This window comes from Diceros bicornis, chromosome 21, assembly GCF_020826845.1.
Source record: "Diceros bicornis minor isolate mBicDic1 chromosome 21, mDicBic1.mat.cur, whole genome shotgun sequence".
Classification (NCBI taxonomy): Eukaryota; Metazoa; Chordata; class Mammalia; order Perissodactyla; family Rhinocerotidae; genus Diceros; species Diceros bicornis.
In genome coordinates, this window is record NC_080760.1 from 10,291,570 (window position 1) to 10,310,839 (window position 19,270).

Here is a 19,270-nt window from a genome sequence, read left to right on the forward strand (position 1 = left end):
TGCTGATAGACCCAAGGGCGCAGACCCCCGATTTGGAAAGCACAGCCTAGCCGACTGTTCTGTAACAGACTTGTGATGTGCAATCTCACCCCAGCCCTTGTTCTCCTCAACAGTTTTTTCATTCATCTTTAATTGACTTTCTGTCACGTTATTCACACACATCACCCTAAACATTTGCCCTCTTCAAACTCTCGTCTCACTGGTACCCTACTGAAACAACAGATGGCATCTGACATCCCTCAGCTTCCCTCTCAGAACTGAACCAATCAATACCGCTTCCCACCTCTCCCCTTTCTCTGCTCGCTCCATGAAAACGCCCTCCTCTATCACGAGTTTAGCGTCTCTTGAGCCCTCTTGCCTCTTCTGACCTTCTGCTTCTGTGCCCCTTCTTTCCTTTATATTTTCAGTGTCTTCTCTGAATTGCACCCCTCCTTCTAGCCCGCAAGCATTTGCCCCCTGTAACCTAAGTTTGCCCAAAAGCTCTGCCCACTAGCCAAGCCTCTTGTCTTCTTTTTACTCTGCACCATTTCTAGATTTCCATTGAGATTTGAAGTGCATACAGTGAATTACGAAAAGGACGCACCACCCACCCAGGGCATGCAACTTCCTCTCTAAAGTCAGTAATTGTTTCTCAACTTGCACAATAAAAACAGCACCCAAAGATATAAGAACTATAAAGCAGCAATCTTTAACTGGTAGTTTCAAATATGACCAAAATTGCATCTGATTCATATGTTCCTATTAGGAAGTTTTAGATAACAGCAAATCTTCACCTAATCATTATTAAGAAAGAAGCTTTAAAGGATTGTCAATCATTAATTTCTGAATTACAATAAGCAGTGCCTGGTCAAAATGAGAAGACTGCCTAGAGTACTGTGTTTTTAAGCCAGGAACAATTGCCACAAAGAACAAAGTGGCATCTTGCTCTAAGTCATTTTTTTTTTTTTGTGAGGAAGATCAGCCCTGAGCTAACATCCGTTGCCAATCCTCCTCCGTTTTTTTTTTGCTGAGGAAGACTGGCCCTGGGCTAACATCCGTGCCCATCTTCTTCTACTTTACATGGGACGCCACCACAGCATGGCTTCACAAGTGGTGCATTGGCGCGCGCCCAGGATCTGAACCTGCAAACCCCGGGCCGCCAAGTGGAGCTTGTGCACTTAACTGCTTGGGCCACCAGACCAGCCCCTATAAGTCATTTTAAATAAAGCCAGAACATCTTTACATTTCCTTTTTCTGAGTATGTTCTTCAGTGAGTTAGTAGCCTTACTGAGATGAACCAGCACTGTGGGCCCTGAAATCACCACGGCTAAGAAGAGAGTGGCTTTGAGGTGCTTTTGGCCAAGCTCCAAGCAGGATTCAGAAATCTGAGCAGCAGCAGAACTAGGTCATGAGCCTAAGAACCTCTCTAAAATATTCACCAAGCCAATTCACCATCATTAGCTCCACTCTCTTATGAGTGGTTTGAAAAGGAAAGTAGCTCAATTCAAAGCTCTTTTGTGATGTCTAATTGGAATCAGAGGTTTTGAATATAAATTCCTGTAAGCCAAAGGAAGATGCAGGGGAAACAGCAGTAATATTCTGTTTTACACGGTAAACACAAAAAGGACTGTGGTAAGCATGCATATTTATATGGCATTCTTTGATAATATTTTACCTGTTTCACCTTTGTATAGGGCTATTTGGCGTTTTTCCAGACCTACAGTTTCACCCAGATACTAGAAATGAGCAGCTAGTACAGACCTGGTGTACAGAAGAGAATAAGATGAAATCCACAAAACAAATACATTTGCATTCTTCAGGCTGACCCTCAGCACTGAGAGGTCAGTGGGGGGATATAGTCAAGGACACTCGAGAACTCTTCCTACTATTCTTGCAAACGTAGGACACTGAGCTATGTTGTGCCAAATGAACAAAGAATATTAAAAGGCAAAGTCTGTGACCCACATTAACTAACACATTTCCTGAAAACAAGGGTTGCATATTTTTTTAAGTTCCATTACTGGGCTCCCAGCCCCTTATTAGTAAAACTGAGTGGAATGCTCTAAAGGAAGTTATTATTTCCTGAAACACTCTTGATAAAAAAGATGGTAACATTTCAAATATTTGGGACCCATTTCATTTAAAGTTCAAAATATGAGTTCATTGGTTTCCTACGACTGCTATAACAAATTAACACAAACTTGGTGCTTAAAACAACACACATCTATTTTCTTACAATTGTAGGGATGGGAAGTCTGAAGTTGGTTTCACTGGGCTAGAGTCAGGATGTGGACGGGGCTGCACTCCCTCTTGGAGGCTCTGGGGGAGAATCTCTTTCCTTGCCGTTTCCAGTTCTAGAGCTGCATTCCTTGCATTCCATGGCTCATGGTCCCTTCCTCCATCTTCAAAGCCAGCAGCATAGCATCTTCAAATCTCTCTCTGCTTCCATCACATCACCTTTTCCTCTGCAGTCAAATCTCCTTCTGCCTCCTTTTATAAAGACATCTCTTCTTAGTTTCTTCACTAATTAGTACCCAAACCTAAGTTTCTTTGTCTTGTCAGTTCTTTACAAATTTATTGTTTCTTTGTCTAAAAGGTATAAAAGCTGCCTGCTTTCGTCACCTCTTTGAGTTTTCATATTTCCATGAGCTCCCATAAATACATAATTAAATTTGCTTTTCTCCTGTTAATCTGCCTTATGTCAATTTAATTATTAGGCCAGCTAAAGAACCTACAAGGGTAGAGGAGAAACTTTTTCCTCTCTGACATTACTTAACTTTTCTCAGCCTCAGTTTCCTCACCTTAAGGCAAGATTAAATAAAATCCATATCATAGGGTTATTGTGAGAGTTACATGAGATTATGTGTTATCTGAGTGCCTGGGACTCATGGCTATCCATATAGCCCTGAGTGCAGGTGCAGTGGCAGCTTAGGGAGAGGGAGTATGACACAGAGTTGTGACACAGTTTATGGACATTCAGCTATAGGTGGTAACCGCAAACCTCCACCTCCATTGCCAGCTGCCAAGGTGTATTGGTTGATGTACCCCAGTACACTGCCGTGTATGGTACAATGGTCAGCTGAAGAGTTACTAAGGTTCAGGTGAATTGTTGAATCCCATGCTATCCTCCCTGCACACGTATTCTGTGATGTCATTACCAAAGCTCTGTATCTCTGGACTTCTTATGTCTCTGGTTTACGGAGCTATGTTATGCCAAATGAACAAAGAATATTAAAAGGCAAAGTGTGTGACCCACGTTAGCTAACACATTTCCTGAAAACAAGGGTTGCGTATTTTTCTAAGTTCCATTAGTGGCCTTCCAGCCCCTTATTAGTAAAACTGAGTGGAATGCTCTAAAGAAAGTTCTTATTTTCTGAAAAGCTCTTGATAAAAAATACCGTAACATTTCAAATATTCGGGGCCCATTCTATTTAAAGTTCAAAATATGAGTTCTTGCTTTTAAAGGTGACACATCACCTCCACCTCTGTCTTCATGCTCAGCTGATGTTCTTCCAGTGTGCATGTCTCTGTGTCCAAAGTTCTACTTTTTATAAACATGTTGGATTATGCCTTACTTCAATATGACCTCATCTTAACTATTTAGATCTGCAATGACTCTATTTCCAAATAAGTTCATATTCTAAGGTTATTGGAGGTTAGAACTTCAACATATGAATTTGTAGGGACACAATTCAACCCATAATAGACCGAGATGATGTGAGATAAATATTTTAGTTGCAAACGAGCTGTCCCGACACAGACTCAGGCTTGGGGTCTTGTTGAAAAGACTGTAGCATTGTCTAACATCTTAAGCAAACTTTTGCCGAGTCCTAGATCTTAGTTAATTCCTGACCGAGCTTTCTATCATCTACTTGTGTGCAGGAAGTCTTTGCTGTTGAAAACGTAATGAATGAGATTCTAAATATGAGGGACACTCTGAAGCCTTTTTGCAGTAGTGATGATTGTGTGGATACATCCATACTCTTTCCATTGAAGCTATAGCTCAATACCCCAAGATCATTTGCAAGCTTCTCTAACCTACTGAATCTTACCAGATGTCTTAAGAATATACGTCGCTAGGGCGAGTGAAAGAATAGGACTACATTTAAGCTCAGTCATCACCTCTAGCAGGAAAAGTAACTCCATTTCATGACCTACTGACATGATCTTCATATAGAAGACAGGATTTTTATTGTGGGGGAAGAAAGATATCCCACCCCTCCAGGGCTTCTAGGGTTTGGAGAAGACCACATATTTCCTCTCCAAATGTGAGAAGTTGAAAAAAAAGTGATGTCTGATTCTGGGACACTTCTAAAACTAGAAAACAGGTAACCAGGTAATAAATAATTAAATAACCAGGTAATAACTAAATAACCAAGTAATGAGTAGATAGATAAAACAAGAAAAATAAGATTCTCGTGGAGAATTCCTCAGAGTCCTGGGAAGCACTGTAGTGTGGCAATTAAAAGCAGGGCTGTTGCCAAACTCTAACATTATTAGTTTCTCACTGCTGCTGCTGTCTTAGTCATAACAACTATCATATCAACATATTGTTCTAATTTTCATGTTAAAAAGATACCTCTTTTGAAGACTATGTTCAGGGGAAGCCAAATGTTCCCTCTGCTCCTCTGTAGCTGTACGTCTGGCTGAATCTTCAGGCTCTAAATTTAAATAGACCTGGACCAGTCTTGTCCCCACCACTTACAGTTTTGTGACCTTGCACAACTACAGGTTTCTTAGCTGAAAAATGCTAAGATTTTTCTATCCTATTAGATTTTTGGCATAGTTCCTGCTACATAGTAAATGCCGATATATTTCAGGAATAATTGTTTTGAGCAACTTCCTCTTTTCTAAAATAAAGAAAAACACTGTAATTCAATGCTAATTGATACAGAGGCTGCTTGACATATTTTATTTGTGGAGAAATATAGGGAGTATGTGTTCATATCAAAATTAATGTTTAAAACCTTTTAAGGTACATTTATAACATCACTCACTCTCAAGCAACCTGAAGCATTCTTGTTAACACTAATTACAGGCAAAAAGTGATACTAAGAAATCAAACCTTTAGAGAATTCTCTATTGGTAACATGGGAATAGCCATTTTGACTCATTATGGTAATATCTTACTTTTTAACCAAGTAAACAGTAACAACTCATAGAAATAAGTGAGAAAATTACACAGATGCTAGAATATTACATGGAAGACTTGTGAATGTTTCTTGTATTTCTTCATAGGAAGTGTACTACATTAAGATAGTATTTTCCCTGAAGTGCTAGGGATGTAACGCCCTGACAAGGTAATGCCCTCCACTTTATACAGACGTAAGCATGAAACCAAGATGGCTTTGGTTAGGAGACTCTATGCTTAGAGTTTTTTATTTAAAAGAAAACATTTTAATGTGACATTCATTCCTGTCTTTACTGCAGTCACCAGTATAGACAGAGGTTTCTCATCCAGCCATAATTTGGATTGACAGTTGGCTGTGTTAAACCCTGGCATGTAGCCTAAAAAAAGTGATAAACACAGTATATGGTATTTTGACTTTTCCTTATTTAAGTAGAACTTTCTGAGAGTTTCTCAGAAAGGGTATGTTTTTCCTTCACTTTGATCACTAATTTTTAGGTCATATGTTCTCTTTATTCAAAGTTCAAATTATTGAAGCTTGACAGGAACCAGCAGGAAACAAAACTGAAGTTAATCCCTAACGAGGTCTTCTTTTATCATCTACATTATTCCTCCACTTGAAATATTTGGAACACTTTTTTTACACCTATTATCCAGCACGTCACTGTGTAGAGATGACTTAGAATAAATGCGTTAGCTCTGTGGCTCTGATGAAGAGTTTGGGGGAAAAAGTGATATGACAAGAGCAGGGCAGGATAAAAGTGGAAAAGAAGAGATGCAATGAACCTTTTAGAAGTAAGAATCACAACGAGATCTTGAAATTTTTTTGAAAGGCTCAGTATATAATTAACTAACTAACTAAATAAATAAATGCAGGAAAAGACTGTACTGTTCTACTCAGAAGATATTAATCTTAAGAATTTGGAAGAAAAGATTGATTCCTTTGACTTAGTTTATTTGAAATATGCTCCCCAGCCATCAATAGGACATCCATTGGGTTTCCTTGAAAATAAAAATAGACTATTTTAGATACACTTAATCCATTAATATCCCATCATCTTTTATCCTAGCCCCTCTCCACCACGGAAAAGGATATTTGGGACAGGAAAAATAATATTCAAGGAGTTCTACAGCATCACAATTTTTTTTTTAAATGATGGTTATAGAAAGTTCAGATGTGCTTTTGAAAATATTCTAGATTCTGAAACTCACAAAAAATGTCAAATCCTTATGAACGTCAAATAGTCATACCAATGGCAAGGCAGAGACCTCACTAGGATTGCAAAAACTGAAAATTTTCTTTTGGAATTATGTTGCAATTGATTATAATATAGGACACAATTGCTTGGCATAAAGTCAATGGATATGAAAACTAAACCAAACACATTGGAGGAATTTAGTGAAATCTTTCACTGGCCATGGCAGAAAGGCAGTATTCAGACTTGCATCGTGAAGCATTTTGGCTTGCCCATGCAATATTAATGTCAGATAGGGGTGCACAATCATGCAATCAAGGATTAAACACAAGACAGTCAGGCGATTTTATATCTCATTTTATAATATGCTGAGTCTTTTGGGAGGCAGCAGTGTGGCTTCCAATCTACAGTGGCATAAGCCTCAGGGGACTTGCGTCTACCTAAGAGTTTACCACTTAAGAGTTATATGAATTTGAACAACTTGTTTAACCTCATTAAACCTCAGTTTCTTCACTGGGAAAGCAAAGAGAACATAGTGCCTCATTTTCCATCTCACAGGATTTTTATGAGGATTAAATGACCTCGAATATATAAAAGAGCAATGTAAACTATAAAGCTCTGTAAAATTTTAATGGTGGGCCGGCCCCGTGGCTTAGCGGTTAAGTGCGTGCGCTCTGCTGCTGGCGGCCCTGGTTCGGATCTCGGGCGCGCACTGACGCACCTCTTCTCCAGCCATGCTGAGGCCACGTCCCACACACAGCAACTAGAAGGATGTGCAACTATGACATACAACTATCTACCGGGGCTTTGGGGGAAAAATAAATAAATAAAATTATTAAAAAAAAAAATTTTAATGGTTACTGCTGCCTCAAGGAATATTTGTTAGAATTTACTTATAAAAGAGTTTGGTACTTTTCACCTTTCAATGTAATCCCATTGCTATGCATAAAACATATGTTTATTGATTCAAGTTGGTGGTCAATTAATTTTTTAAAATTCCACCTCAATAAAGTACTGAATCATTGTGCAAACATTTCAAACCAATGCCTTTTAAAACAGTCATTCATAATAGTTTTCTTCAGAACTTTAAATTGAGTGCTGCTGTCCCTTTGAGAATGTATGCCAACATCCTAATTTATTTTTAATTAGTAGTTAATTTTCTTTATAATGTATATTATCAACACTCCCTAGTCCTGAGAGTTTCCAGAGTATTGGGAGCCCACCTCATTTCCCTTTTGTGGAGCATTAATAGGTCACATAAAACCATAGCCTACTCTGAGCAAACTTTCAGAGAGACACACAGGGCTGCCAAAACCTCAGCCTCCTTCTGTGGCAGCTCAATTCACTGAATATTTTCTCCTCAACATCCTACAAGACAAGGAACTGAAATCATCTGCTTAGAAATAATTATGTTAGATAAGATAGTCCCCCAAAAGACACTAAAAATAACAATAGCTTTCCTATATGACAACTGTATCCAAGTAATAAAATGAGTTATAAAAAAATCTCACTTACCTGCAACCCCAATTATAAAATACCTAGGAATCAACTCTAAAACTTTTTCAAATAACATTGTAGAAATCTTGGATTAACAGTAATACATAATATTACTGAATCAGAAAACTCACTATGTCAAATGATATCAAATTGATTTAAAAGTTTAGCTAGAGAGTAAATACTCCAGCATAGTCAAGATGTTTTCTAAAAGAATAATAAAAAAAGGAGGTTCCTACTGGATAGAAAAATGTAGTATAATGCTGCAGACATTTAACAATCTGGTACTGGTAACTAGAATAGATAAATATATCAATGGCACAGAATAGGGAGGCCAAAATAAACTCAGATATGTATGGTAAATGGTATATAACAAAGGCGACGCTCCAAAAAAGTGGTCCAGTTGTCCAAATAAATGCTTTTTGACCATTTGAGGGAAAACAGTTAGATCCCCATCCCAATCATTTAGAAAAGTTAATTTCATATGGATTAAATACCTAAATTCAATATAGTAGTATATAATATATATGTGCATATAAACGTATATGTATATAGCTGTGCCAGAAAAAATACACATGAATAATTTTATAATCTTGAAGAGAAATTGGCCTTTCCAAGTATGACCTAGACTCAGAAGCCACATAGGAAATATTTGGTGATTTGCTGATTTGATTATATAAAAAATTAAAATTTCCATACAGTGAAAGACAGCCCAAAGGTAAACTACATGAACTATAGCCAAAAGCAAACAGGATGGAAGAAAATATTAAGCTCCTACAAATCAATCACCAAGACAAACAACCTAGTGGGCAAATGTGCAAAAGCCATGAGCAAATAATTTATTGAAGAATACAAATGGCCAATTAACATAGGGAAAGATGCTCAACCTCACCAATGAAAAATAATCAAATACTGGGGCCAGCCCCAAGGCCTAGTGGTTTAGTTTGGTGCACTCCACTTTGGCAGCCCAGGTTTACGGGCCCAGATCCCAGGTGCAAACCTACACCAGTCATCAGCCATGCTGTGGCAGCAACCCACATACAAAATAGAGGAAGATTGGCACAAATGTTAGTTAGCTGAGGGCTAATTTTCCTCAAGCAAAAAAAAAAAAAGGAAGATTGGCAAAGATGTTAGCTCAGGGCAAATCTTCCTTGGAAAATAATAATAATAATAATCAAATGCAAGTACAAATTTCTACTCAGACTGAGAAAAATGTTTAAGATTATACCTGGTATTTATAAGAGATGAGAAAGCTAGCACTCTCTAACAATCTACATATCCTTTTGGAGTACTATTTGGAAATATCTATTAAAATTTCAAATGCATGTGCCTTTTGACCCATTCGGCAACATCATATCATGGAATCTATGTTAGCAGAAGAGAGCAAAGATATGTCTGTAAGGATGTCCATTTATTGGCAATTGTAATGAAAAAAGGGAAATAATATAAGATTTTCCTAAGAGGAGATGAATAGGTAATTTAACTATGTAAGCCTAACAATGAAAAACCCAGAGCCTGAAGAAAAGGAAGAAGAGGGAAGAGATGGAGTAGACAGCATCTACGTATGCTGGCATATAAAATGCCCTCAACCTATAGTTAACTTCAAAAAGCAAGTTAGGACCAGCCCTGGTAGGCTAGTGGTTAAGTCTGGCACTCTCTGCTTTTGCGGCCCAGGTTCGGTTCCCCGGCGCAGACCTACACCACTCGTCTTTCAGTGGCCATGCTGTGGTGGCTCACATACAAAAAAGAGGAAGATTAATAAAGGATGTTAGCTCGAGGCAAATCTTCCTCAGCAAAAAAACAAAAAAAGGCAATTTATAGAATAATAGACGTGACATGTTCCTGGAGATATACATCAAATTGTTAGTCATGCACTTCTTCAGGAAATGAGGCTAGAGGGCAGACAGAAAGACTTTCGTCTTTTTGCTTCATATCAGAAACTACAAACTGGTGACCTATAGGCCAGATTCAACCAGCAGATATGTTTCATACACACCAGAGAGAGCATGAGAGAGAGAATTAATGTTTTAAAAATCAAAAGAATTCCTGAGAAAACCTGGATTTCCTGGTCTCTTAAAAACAATGAGAAGATTTAGAAACCCAGGGCCTGTGTTCTTGCTTGGCCATGACTGGCTGGACCCGGGAAATGAGTCCCTTTAAGAGGTACATGCCCCTCTCAGTGTCAAACCTGACACATGATATTAGCCACCAGGTTCCCAGGGGCATTGGAATTTGCTTCCCTTATTCCATATGCTTTTATATTCTGTGAATTTCTTACAAGTACATATTACTTTTGTAAATAAAAAGTAAGGATTAAAATTAATAATGGCATACACTGTAAAATTTTGAATAAATTACAAAAGAATCTCAATGACAACATATCAATAGTATTGTAATACAGTTCAATTTCCAGCAGTTATAAATCCAATATCTTCAACTAGCTGTAACAAAGTTGGGTCCAGCTTACCCAGAAACATTTTGAATAGTGAAATCAGATATTAAAAAGTGTAGGCACTAAGGCCCACGCACTTTCTTCAGTGTACAGCTCTTGGCCTATCATTTAGAGCCTCTTGAATGCATAGTTATAGAACACCTACTATGTGTAAAGCAAAATGATAGATGCTGCATAGGATACCAAAAAGAAGACCTCATTCCTTTTCTTTCTGAGTCATCTATCAGGTTGATCAATATCTAGCTGCTGCCATACACTGATGCTATTTTTTCGCAGTTTTCCCCACATAACTTATTTTCCACTGGCTTATTATGACACTCACTTATTTTACATTCCTGCTTATAACACTGTAACAGAGCTTTACTACTATTTCAATAATCTTTTTACTATTTTCCCATCCTTCCTGACCAATCGACTCTGCATTCCACAATCAAATTAATCTCTAAAGCATTGCTTCGGAGAGAGAAGTCAGGATGGCGGTGTAGGCAGACTCTGAACTCACCTCCTCCCGCGGACACAGCCAATTTACAACTATTCGTGGAAAATTACCCCTGAGACAGAACTGAAAACTGGATAAGAGGAACTTCTGCAACAAAGGACAATCCTAACTGAGGTAGAAGAGGCAGAGACTACCTTCTGGAGAGGAAAAATGCCGCCTGCACAAGCTGCAGTGCCTCACGGCCGCCCTAGAGCAGCCCACAGGTCCGCAGCCCTCCCTGGAGGAGCAGGGCCCTGAGCCGAGAGCACCCCCGCTGTGGGCATTTTGTGGACCCAGCACAAACGAGATGAGTGGCATAATATCTGCCTTTGCCTGCTACTAAAACACTGGGGAGTACCCCCAGAAAAGCTGGCTCACAAAGAAATTAAAACCGGCTCTTAAAGGGCCCGTGCACAAACTCACCTATTTCAGAAAGCAACCTAAAATCACCAGAAAGAAAGGTGCGCAGGGCTTTGGTGAAAAGAGACTCATCTAATAGGCCCTGAGTGCATGTTGGTGAGAGGGGAGACCTCTCCAGGGACTGGGACATTGGGGGTGGCCATTGTTGTGGCCTGGTGTGGGCGTGCTGACACAGACGCCATTGGAGTTCTTCCTGGGGCCTGCTAGCCCAGGGCTGCCCCACCCACTAGAGCACTGATTTAATCCAGCTCAGCCAGGGCGGGCAGCCCGCCCTAGGGACTGGCCCCACCCAAAACAAGCCCTCAGGCAACTTGTGGGCCTGCAGAGATTGGTGACTGGATTCTCTGCAGCCTGGCAACTGAGACGACTTCAGTGGGCTAGGGCATGCACAAGAAGTGGGTGGAGAGTGTGGGGCGGTGGTGGAGTGTGTGGGGCTCCCGCTGTGGAGAGACTGGGTCGGCTTCTGGAGGTGGGGGCGCGCACACGGGGCAGGACTGTGTTGACTGTGGGTGTGGACCTGTGGGCGGCAGGGCTTGTCAGCTGCAGAAGACTTATGCTTCTCAAAGACCCACATGGGGGTTTGCCCCACCTTCCAAAGCCTGAAACAATTGGGTGCTCCCGTGCCTGAGGCCAGCCCCACCCAGCTGCAATCCTCAGAGAGCTGACAAGAGACCTAAAGGCTGGAGGCCCTGAGCCTAACAACCTGCCACTGTGGGGGCCTACTAACTTAAAAGAAATACTGCAACACAAATGTGGTATTAGAACTTGCAGCCAACTGTGCTGGGGCTCCCCACACCTCATAAAGAGACTGAAGGGCCCACAACAACTACAAGCAGCTGAGCATTACAACAGCTGGCCAGGAGCATAACTCGGCCTCCCTGGGCGCCTACTGGGAGAGCAAACAGGCCACAACAGAAGGACACACATAGCCCACATAGGGGTCACCCCTGGAACATTGAGAACTGAGGAAAGCACACAGCAGGTCTCCTAAGCCGTCACTTACATAAGGTCACCTATCCAAGAGCAGGAGACGTAGCTGACCTACCTAATATGTAGTCACAAGCACAGGGAAAGAGCCAAAATGAGGAGGCAAAGGAATACATTCCAAGCAAGGGAACAGGACAAAACCCCAGAAAAGGAACTAAGTGAAACAGAAATGAGCAACCTACCTGACAGAGAGTTCAAACAAAGAGTGTTAAGGATGCTCACTGATCTGGGGAGAAGAATAGATGAACTCAGTGAGAATGTCAACAAAGAAATGGAAGATATAAAAAAGAACCAATCAGAAATGAAGAATACAATACTGGAAATGAAAAATTCACTAGAGGGACTCAAAAGCAGAATAGAGGATACAGAAGAACGGATCTGTGAGCTGGATGAAAGACTAGAAGAAATTACCCAAGCTGAACAGGTAAAAGAGAAAAGAATTAAAAAGAGTGAGGACAGTCTAAGGACATCTGGGACAACATCAAGTGCACTAACATCCGTGTTATAGGTGTCCCGAAAGGAGAAGAGCGAGACAAGGGGGCAGAGAATCTATTTCAAGAAATAATAGATGAAAACTTCCCTAACCTAAGGAAGGAAACAGACATCCAGGTACAGGAAGCACAGAGAGTCCCAAACAAGATAAACCCAAAGAGGCCCACACCAAGACACATCATAATCAAAATGTCCAGAATTAAAGATAAAGAGAGAACCCTAAAAGCCACAAGAGAAAGTCAAGTTACATACAAAGGAAACCCGATAAGACCATCAGCTGAGGGGCTGGCCCCGTGGCTTAGCGGTTAAGCGCGCGTGCTCCGCTACTGGTGGCCCAAGTTCAGATCCCGGGTGCGCACTGACGCACCGCTTCTCCGACCATGCTGAGGCCACGTCCCACATACAGCAACTAGAAGGATGTGCAGCTATGACATACAACTATCTACTGGGGCTTTGGGGGAAAAATAAATAAATAAAATTAAAAAAAAAAAAAGACTATCAGCTGACTTCTCAGCAGAAACCTTACAGGCTAGAAGAGAATGGTGATGATATATTTAAAGTGCTAAAAGGAAAAAACTTACAGCCAAGAATACTCTACCCAGCAAGGTTATCATTCAAAATGGAAGGAGAGATCAAAAATTTCCCAGACAAGCAAAAATTAAAGGAGTTTACACCAAGAAACCAGTGCTACAAGAAATGTTAAAAGGACTGATTTAAGAGGAAAAGAGAAGACCACAAATAGGAAAAATTATCTATTTCCATGATAAGAGGTAATGGATACAAATGCACAAAAAAGAGGTTAGATATGATATCAAAAACATCAAAGGAGGGAGGAGGGGAGTTAAAGAGTAGAGCTTTCAGACAGAGGTCAAACTAAAGAGACCATCAATTCTGTATAGAAGAAGGAAGGGACAGAGAAGGACTACTAAAACACTGAGGAAAACAAAGTTAAAAAAATGGCAGTAAGTACATACTTATCAATAGCTACTTTAAACGTCAATGGATGAAATGCTCCAGTTAAAAGGCATAAGGTGGCTGATTGGATAAAAAAACAAGACCCATATATATGTTGCATACAAGAGACACACTTCAGACCTAAAGACACTCACAAACTGAAAGTGAAGGGATGGAAAAAGATACTCCATGCAAATGGCAATGAAAAGAAAGCTGGAGTAGCAGTACTCATATCAGACAAAACAGACTTTAAAACAAAAACTGTAAAAAGAGACAAAGAAGTGCATTACATAATGATCAAGGGAACAATCCAACAAGAGGATATAACACTTGTAAATATCTACGCACCCAATGTAGGTGCACCTAAATATATAAAGCAATTATTAACAGACATAAAAACAGAAAGAGACAGTAACACAATAATAGTAGGGGACTTTAACACTCCACTTACACCAACGGATAGATCATGCAAACAGAAGATCAATAAGGAAACATTGGTCTTAAATGATACACTAGAACAGATGGACCTAGTAGATATATACAGAGCATTCCATCCAAAAACCGAAGAATACATGCTCTTTTCAAATGCACATGGAACATTCTCCAGGATTGATCACATATTAGGCCACAAAACAAGTCTCCATAAATTAAAGAAGATTGAAATAATACCAAGCATCTTTCCTACCACAACGGTATGAAACTAGAAATCAACTATAGGAAGAAAATCAGAAAAGCCACAAATACCTGGAGATTAAACAAAATGCTACTGAACAACGATTGGGTTAATGAAGAAATCAAAGAAGAAATCAAAAAATACCTGGAGACAAATGAAAATGAAAATACGACATGCCAGAATTTATGGGATACAGCAAAAGCGGTTCTAAGAGGGAAGTTTATAGCAATACAGGCCTATCTCAATAAACAAGAAAAATCTCAGATAAACAATCTAACAATGCACCTAAAGGAACTGGAAAAAGAAGAACAAACCAAGCCCAAAATCAGTAGGAGAAGGGAAATAATAAAAATCAGAGCAGAAATAAATGAAATAGAGACCAAAAAACAATAGAAAAAATTAATAAAACCAAGAGCTGGTTCTTTGAAAAGATAAACAAAATTGACAAATCTTTAGCTAGACTCACCAAGAAAAAAATAGAGAAGGCACAAATAAGTAAAATCAGAAATGAAAGAGGAGAAATTACAACAGACACCTCAGAAATACAAAAGATTATAAGAGAATACTATGAAAAGCTATATGCCAACCAATTCGACAATCTGGAAGAAATGGGTAAATTCTTAGAATCATACAACCTTCCAAAACTGGATCAAGAAGAAGTAGAGAATTTGAATAGACCAATCACCAGTAAGGAGATTGAAACAGTAATCAAAAAACCTCCCCAAAAATAAAAGTCCAGGACCAGACGGCTTCCCTGCTGAATTCTACCAAACATTCAAAGAAGACTTAATACCTATCCTTCTCAAACTCTTCCAAAAAATTGAGGAAGAGGGAAGCTCCCTAACTCATTCTATGAAGCCGACATTACCCTGATACCAAAACCAGACAAGGACAACACAAAAAAAGAAAATTACAGGCCAAAATCACCGATGAACATCGATGCAAAAATCCTCAACCAAATACTAGCAAATCGCATACAACAATACGTTAAAAAGATTATACACCATGATCAAGTGGGATTTATTCCAGGTATGCAGGGATGGTTTAACATTTGCAGATCAATCAACATGATACACCACATTAATAAAATGAAGAATAAAAATCACATGATCATCTCAATAGATGCAGAGAAAGCATTTGACAAGATATAGCATCCATTTATGATAAAGACTCTGAAGAAAATCGCTATAGAAGGAAAGTACCTCAACATAATAAAGACCATATATGAGAAACCCACAGCTAATATCATCCTCAATGGTGAAAAACTGAAAGCTATCCCTCTAACAACAGGAACCAGACAAGGATGCCCACTGTCACCACTCCTATTTAACGTAGTACTGGAAGTCCTAGCCAGAGCAATCAGGCAAGAGAAAGAAATAAAAGGGATCCAAATTGGAAAGGAAGAAGTGAAACTGTCACTATTTGCAGATGACATGATTTTATATACAGAAAACCCTAAAGAATCCCCCAGAAAACTTTTAGAAGTAATAAACTAATATGGTAAAGTTGCAGGATACAAAATCAACATACAAAAATCAGTTGCATTTCTGTACACTAACAACGAAGTAGCAGACAGAGAAATTAAGAATACCGTCCCATTTACAATTGCAACAAAAAGAATAAAATACCTAGGAATAAACTTAACCAAAGAGGTGAAAGAGCTGTACACGGAAAACTATAAAACATTTCTGAAAGAAATTGAAGAAGACACAAAGAAATGGAAAGATATTCCATGCTCCCAAGAGACTGGAAGAATTAACATAGTTAAGATGTCCATACTTCCTAAAGCAATCTATAGATTCAATGCAATCCCTATCAAAGTTCCAACAACATTTTCCACAGAAATAGAACAAAGAATACTAAAATTTATTTGGAACAACGAAAGACCCCGAATAAGTAAAGGAATCCTGAGAAAAAAGAACAAAGCTGGAGGTATCACACTCCCTGATTTCAAAATATACTACAAAGCTATAGTAACCAAAACAGCATGGTACTGGCACAAAAACAGACACACAGATCAATGGAATAGAATCAAAAGCCCAGAAATAAACCCACACATCCGTGGACAGCTAATCATTGACAAAGGAGCCAAGAACATACAATGGGGAAAAGAAAGTCTCTTCAACAAATGGTGTTGGGAAAACTGGATAGCCACATGCAAAAAAAATGAAAGTAGACCCTTACGTTACACTATACACAAAAATTAACTCCAAATGCATTAAAGACTTGAATGTAAGACCTGAAACTATGAAACTTCTAGAAGAAAACATAGGCAGTACGCTCTTCGACATCGGTTTTAGCAACATATTTTCAAGCACTATGTCTGAGCAGGCAAGAGAAACAATAGAAAAAATAAACAAATGGGACTACATCAAACTAAAAAGCTTCTGCACAGCAAAGGAAACCATCAACAAAACGAAAAGACAATCTAACAATTGGGAGAAGATATTTGCAAACCATACATCTGATAAGGGCTTAATCTCCAAAATGTACAAAAAACTGATGCATCTCAACAACAAAAAAACTACCAACCCAATTAAAAAATGGGCAAAAGACCTGAACAGACATTTCTCCAAAGAAGATATACAGATGGCCAACAGACACATGAAAAGATGTTCAAAATCATTAACTATCAGGGAAACGCAAATCAAAAGTACAATGAGATATCACCTCACGCCCGTCAGAATGGCTATAATTAACAAGACAGGAAACAACATGTGTTGGAGAGGATGTGGAGAGAAGGGAACTCTCATACACTGCTGGTGGGAGTGCAAACTGGTGCAGCCACTATGGAAAACAGTATAGAGATTCCTCAAAAAATCAAGGATAGAACTACCATATGATCCAGCTATTCCACTGCTGGGTATTTATCCAAAGAACTTGAAAACACCAATGCATAAAGATACATGCACCCCTGTGTTCACTGCAGCGTTATTCACAATAGCCAAGACTTGGAAGCAACCTAAGTGCCCATCAAGGGATGAATGGATAAAGAAGCTGTGGTATATATACACCATGGAATACTACTCAGCCATAAGAAACAATGAAATCCAGCCATTTGTGATAACATGGATGGACATTGAGGGTGTTATGTGGGGTGAAATAGGTCAGAGGGAGAAGGTCAAATACCGTATGATTTCCTTCATTAAGTAGTAGATAACAACAACAATAAACAAACACATAGGGACAGAGATTGGATTGGTGGTTACCAGAGGGGAAGGGGGGAGGGAGGAGGGCGAAAGGGATAATTCGGCACACGTGTGTGTTGATGGGTTGTAATTAGTATTTGGGTGGTGAACATGATGTAACCATGCAGAAATAGAAGTATAATGATGTACATCTGAAATTTATACAATGTTATATACCAATGTTACTGCAATAAACAAAAAATTAAAAAATAAATAAAATAAAAATAAAGCATTGCTTCAATCCTGACATTTCTCTTTTATTACAGATTAATTCAATTCCTTAATTCAGGAAAGCAAAGCATGCCACAATTTGACACCAAAATGTCTTTTCAGCCTTAACCAACATACACTATTTTTCACATACTCTATTTTACTCAAAACTGGACTGCTGCTTGTTTTCTGGACAATATAATTTCATATCTTCTTGCATTTACTTGAATATTTCCTCTGCCTGAAATGCCAACCCTCCCTCTCCTAGTTGTGATTCAAAAACCCAGCCAGCCTTCCAATCTTCGCGGCCACCTCCATGGTGGCCACCGCCTCCATGAAGACTTCTACTGCTCCAGTCAGGGATCTTTTCTTCTGAACGTCTATTGCAGTTTGCTTGGACTCCTGTACAGCACACCATCAACTGATTTGCATCATGGTAATTTAGTTATATGTCTTTTTTTTCCTAAATATAAGTTCATTAAGTTCATTGCAGACAAGGATCATTGTCTGCAAGCGTAGAGCTTTGCGTATTGCTAAACTCCAAAAATTCCATTTGAAAAATCGTGAGACATCCACACTGATATTAGGAAGAAACGAGGAAGCAGACGGAAGTGTTATGGGGCAGATAACAAAGAAGACCTGGAGAAGACGTCTCACAGGAGCCCGGGCTGCTCAGGGTACTTGTGTGGGTGGTGAGCGGAGTGTGTCACTGCAGGAGTGTGGCACTCACACCTGGCGCTTCCTGGACAAGATGACAATAACGGAACCTCTCAATAAAACAGGGGTTTCAGCTGATGTCAACTGAGGATTTGGGACACTCTGGTTTGGTACAGCCTGTGTTGGGGGCTTCAAAATTCTAAAGTGGAGAATTGCTTAAGGAACACTCTTCCTAGGAAAATCAGATAAAGTGTCTAGGATAGAGTGTCAGACTGGCTGTTGGAGGACTTCTGATGGTTTTCTGTCATTCGAATAGCTGTTGGTGGTTTGGAAATGAATCATGTTAAAGTAATCATCCTTTACTGTCATGAGTCCTCAAGAGGAAGTGACACCAAGCCTTGATAAACCTGAATAGTCATCAGAATTTTTTATGGCTGTGATAGATGCCATGTAAATCAGGCAGCTAAAGTTCTAATATGAAACTAGGTCAAACCCACCCACTGAGGCCACCAACCATGCAGTGTATGTCAGCCAGGACTAGATTTTCATAATAAGCCAGTACACATGGCATGCGGCAAAGAATGGGTGCCTGATTACCAAAGCTAAGAAGGGTAATTAAAAGCAAAAAAAAAATATTCCAATAGGCATCAGTGGAAAAGTTTGAAGGATGAATGGTTGGCAGAAGAAGGATGAACAGGCTGAAAGACAGCCAGGAATCACTTCATTCATTACTCTTTTCCCACATGGGAAAAACCTGTATCTTGAGATTAATGCACATGGGAATAAATCTTGGCTTTGGAATTCTCTGATGTAAGTCAGAGCAATTAGAATATATGCCTCCAAAACTCTGCGGACGGATAAGGCCTCTGAGAGTTTCCGTCATGACCTAACGAAGTAGTATCCTGCTTCTACACTGAGCTGGAGCTAGACACATCCAGGATGAGGGTTCCATAGGGCGGTTC

At 39.4% G+C, this 19,270-nt stretch overlaps 1 protein-coding gene across 3 annotated transcripts in view; it reads right to left on the reverse strand.

Moving 5' to 3' along the window:
- TMEM64 (transmembrane protein 64) overlaps positions 1-19,270 on the reverse strand; it is an 89,062-nt gene that overhangs the window by 13,079 nt on the left and 56,713 nt on the right. The window contains exon 4 of one of the 3 annotated variants that reach the window (XM_058564562.1): positions 17,689-18,393. The exons of the other annotated variants lie outside the window; for them this stretch is intronic. Coding sequence (XP_058420545.1) covers positions 18,358-18,393 — 36 coding nt within the window. The 3' untranslated portion in view covers positions 17,689-18,357. Of the gene's footprint in view, positions 1-17,688; positions 18,394-19,270 lie in introns of those variants that run through there. 3 annotated transcript variants of the gene reach the window in all.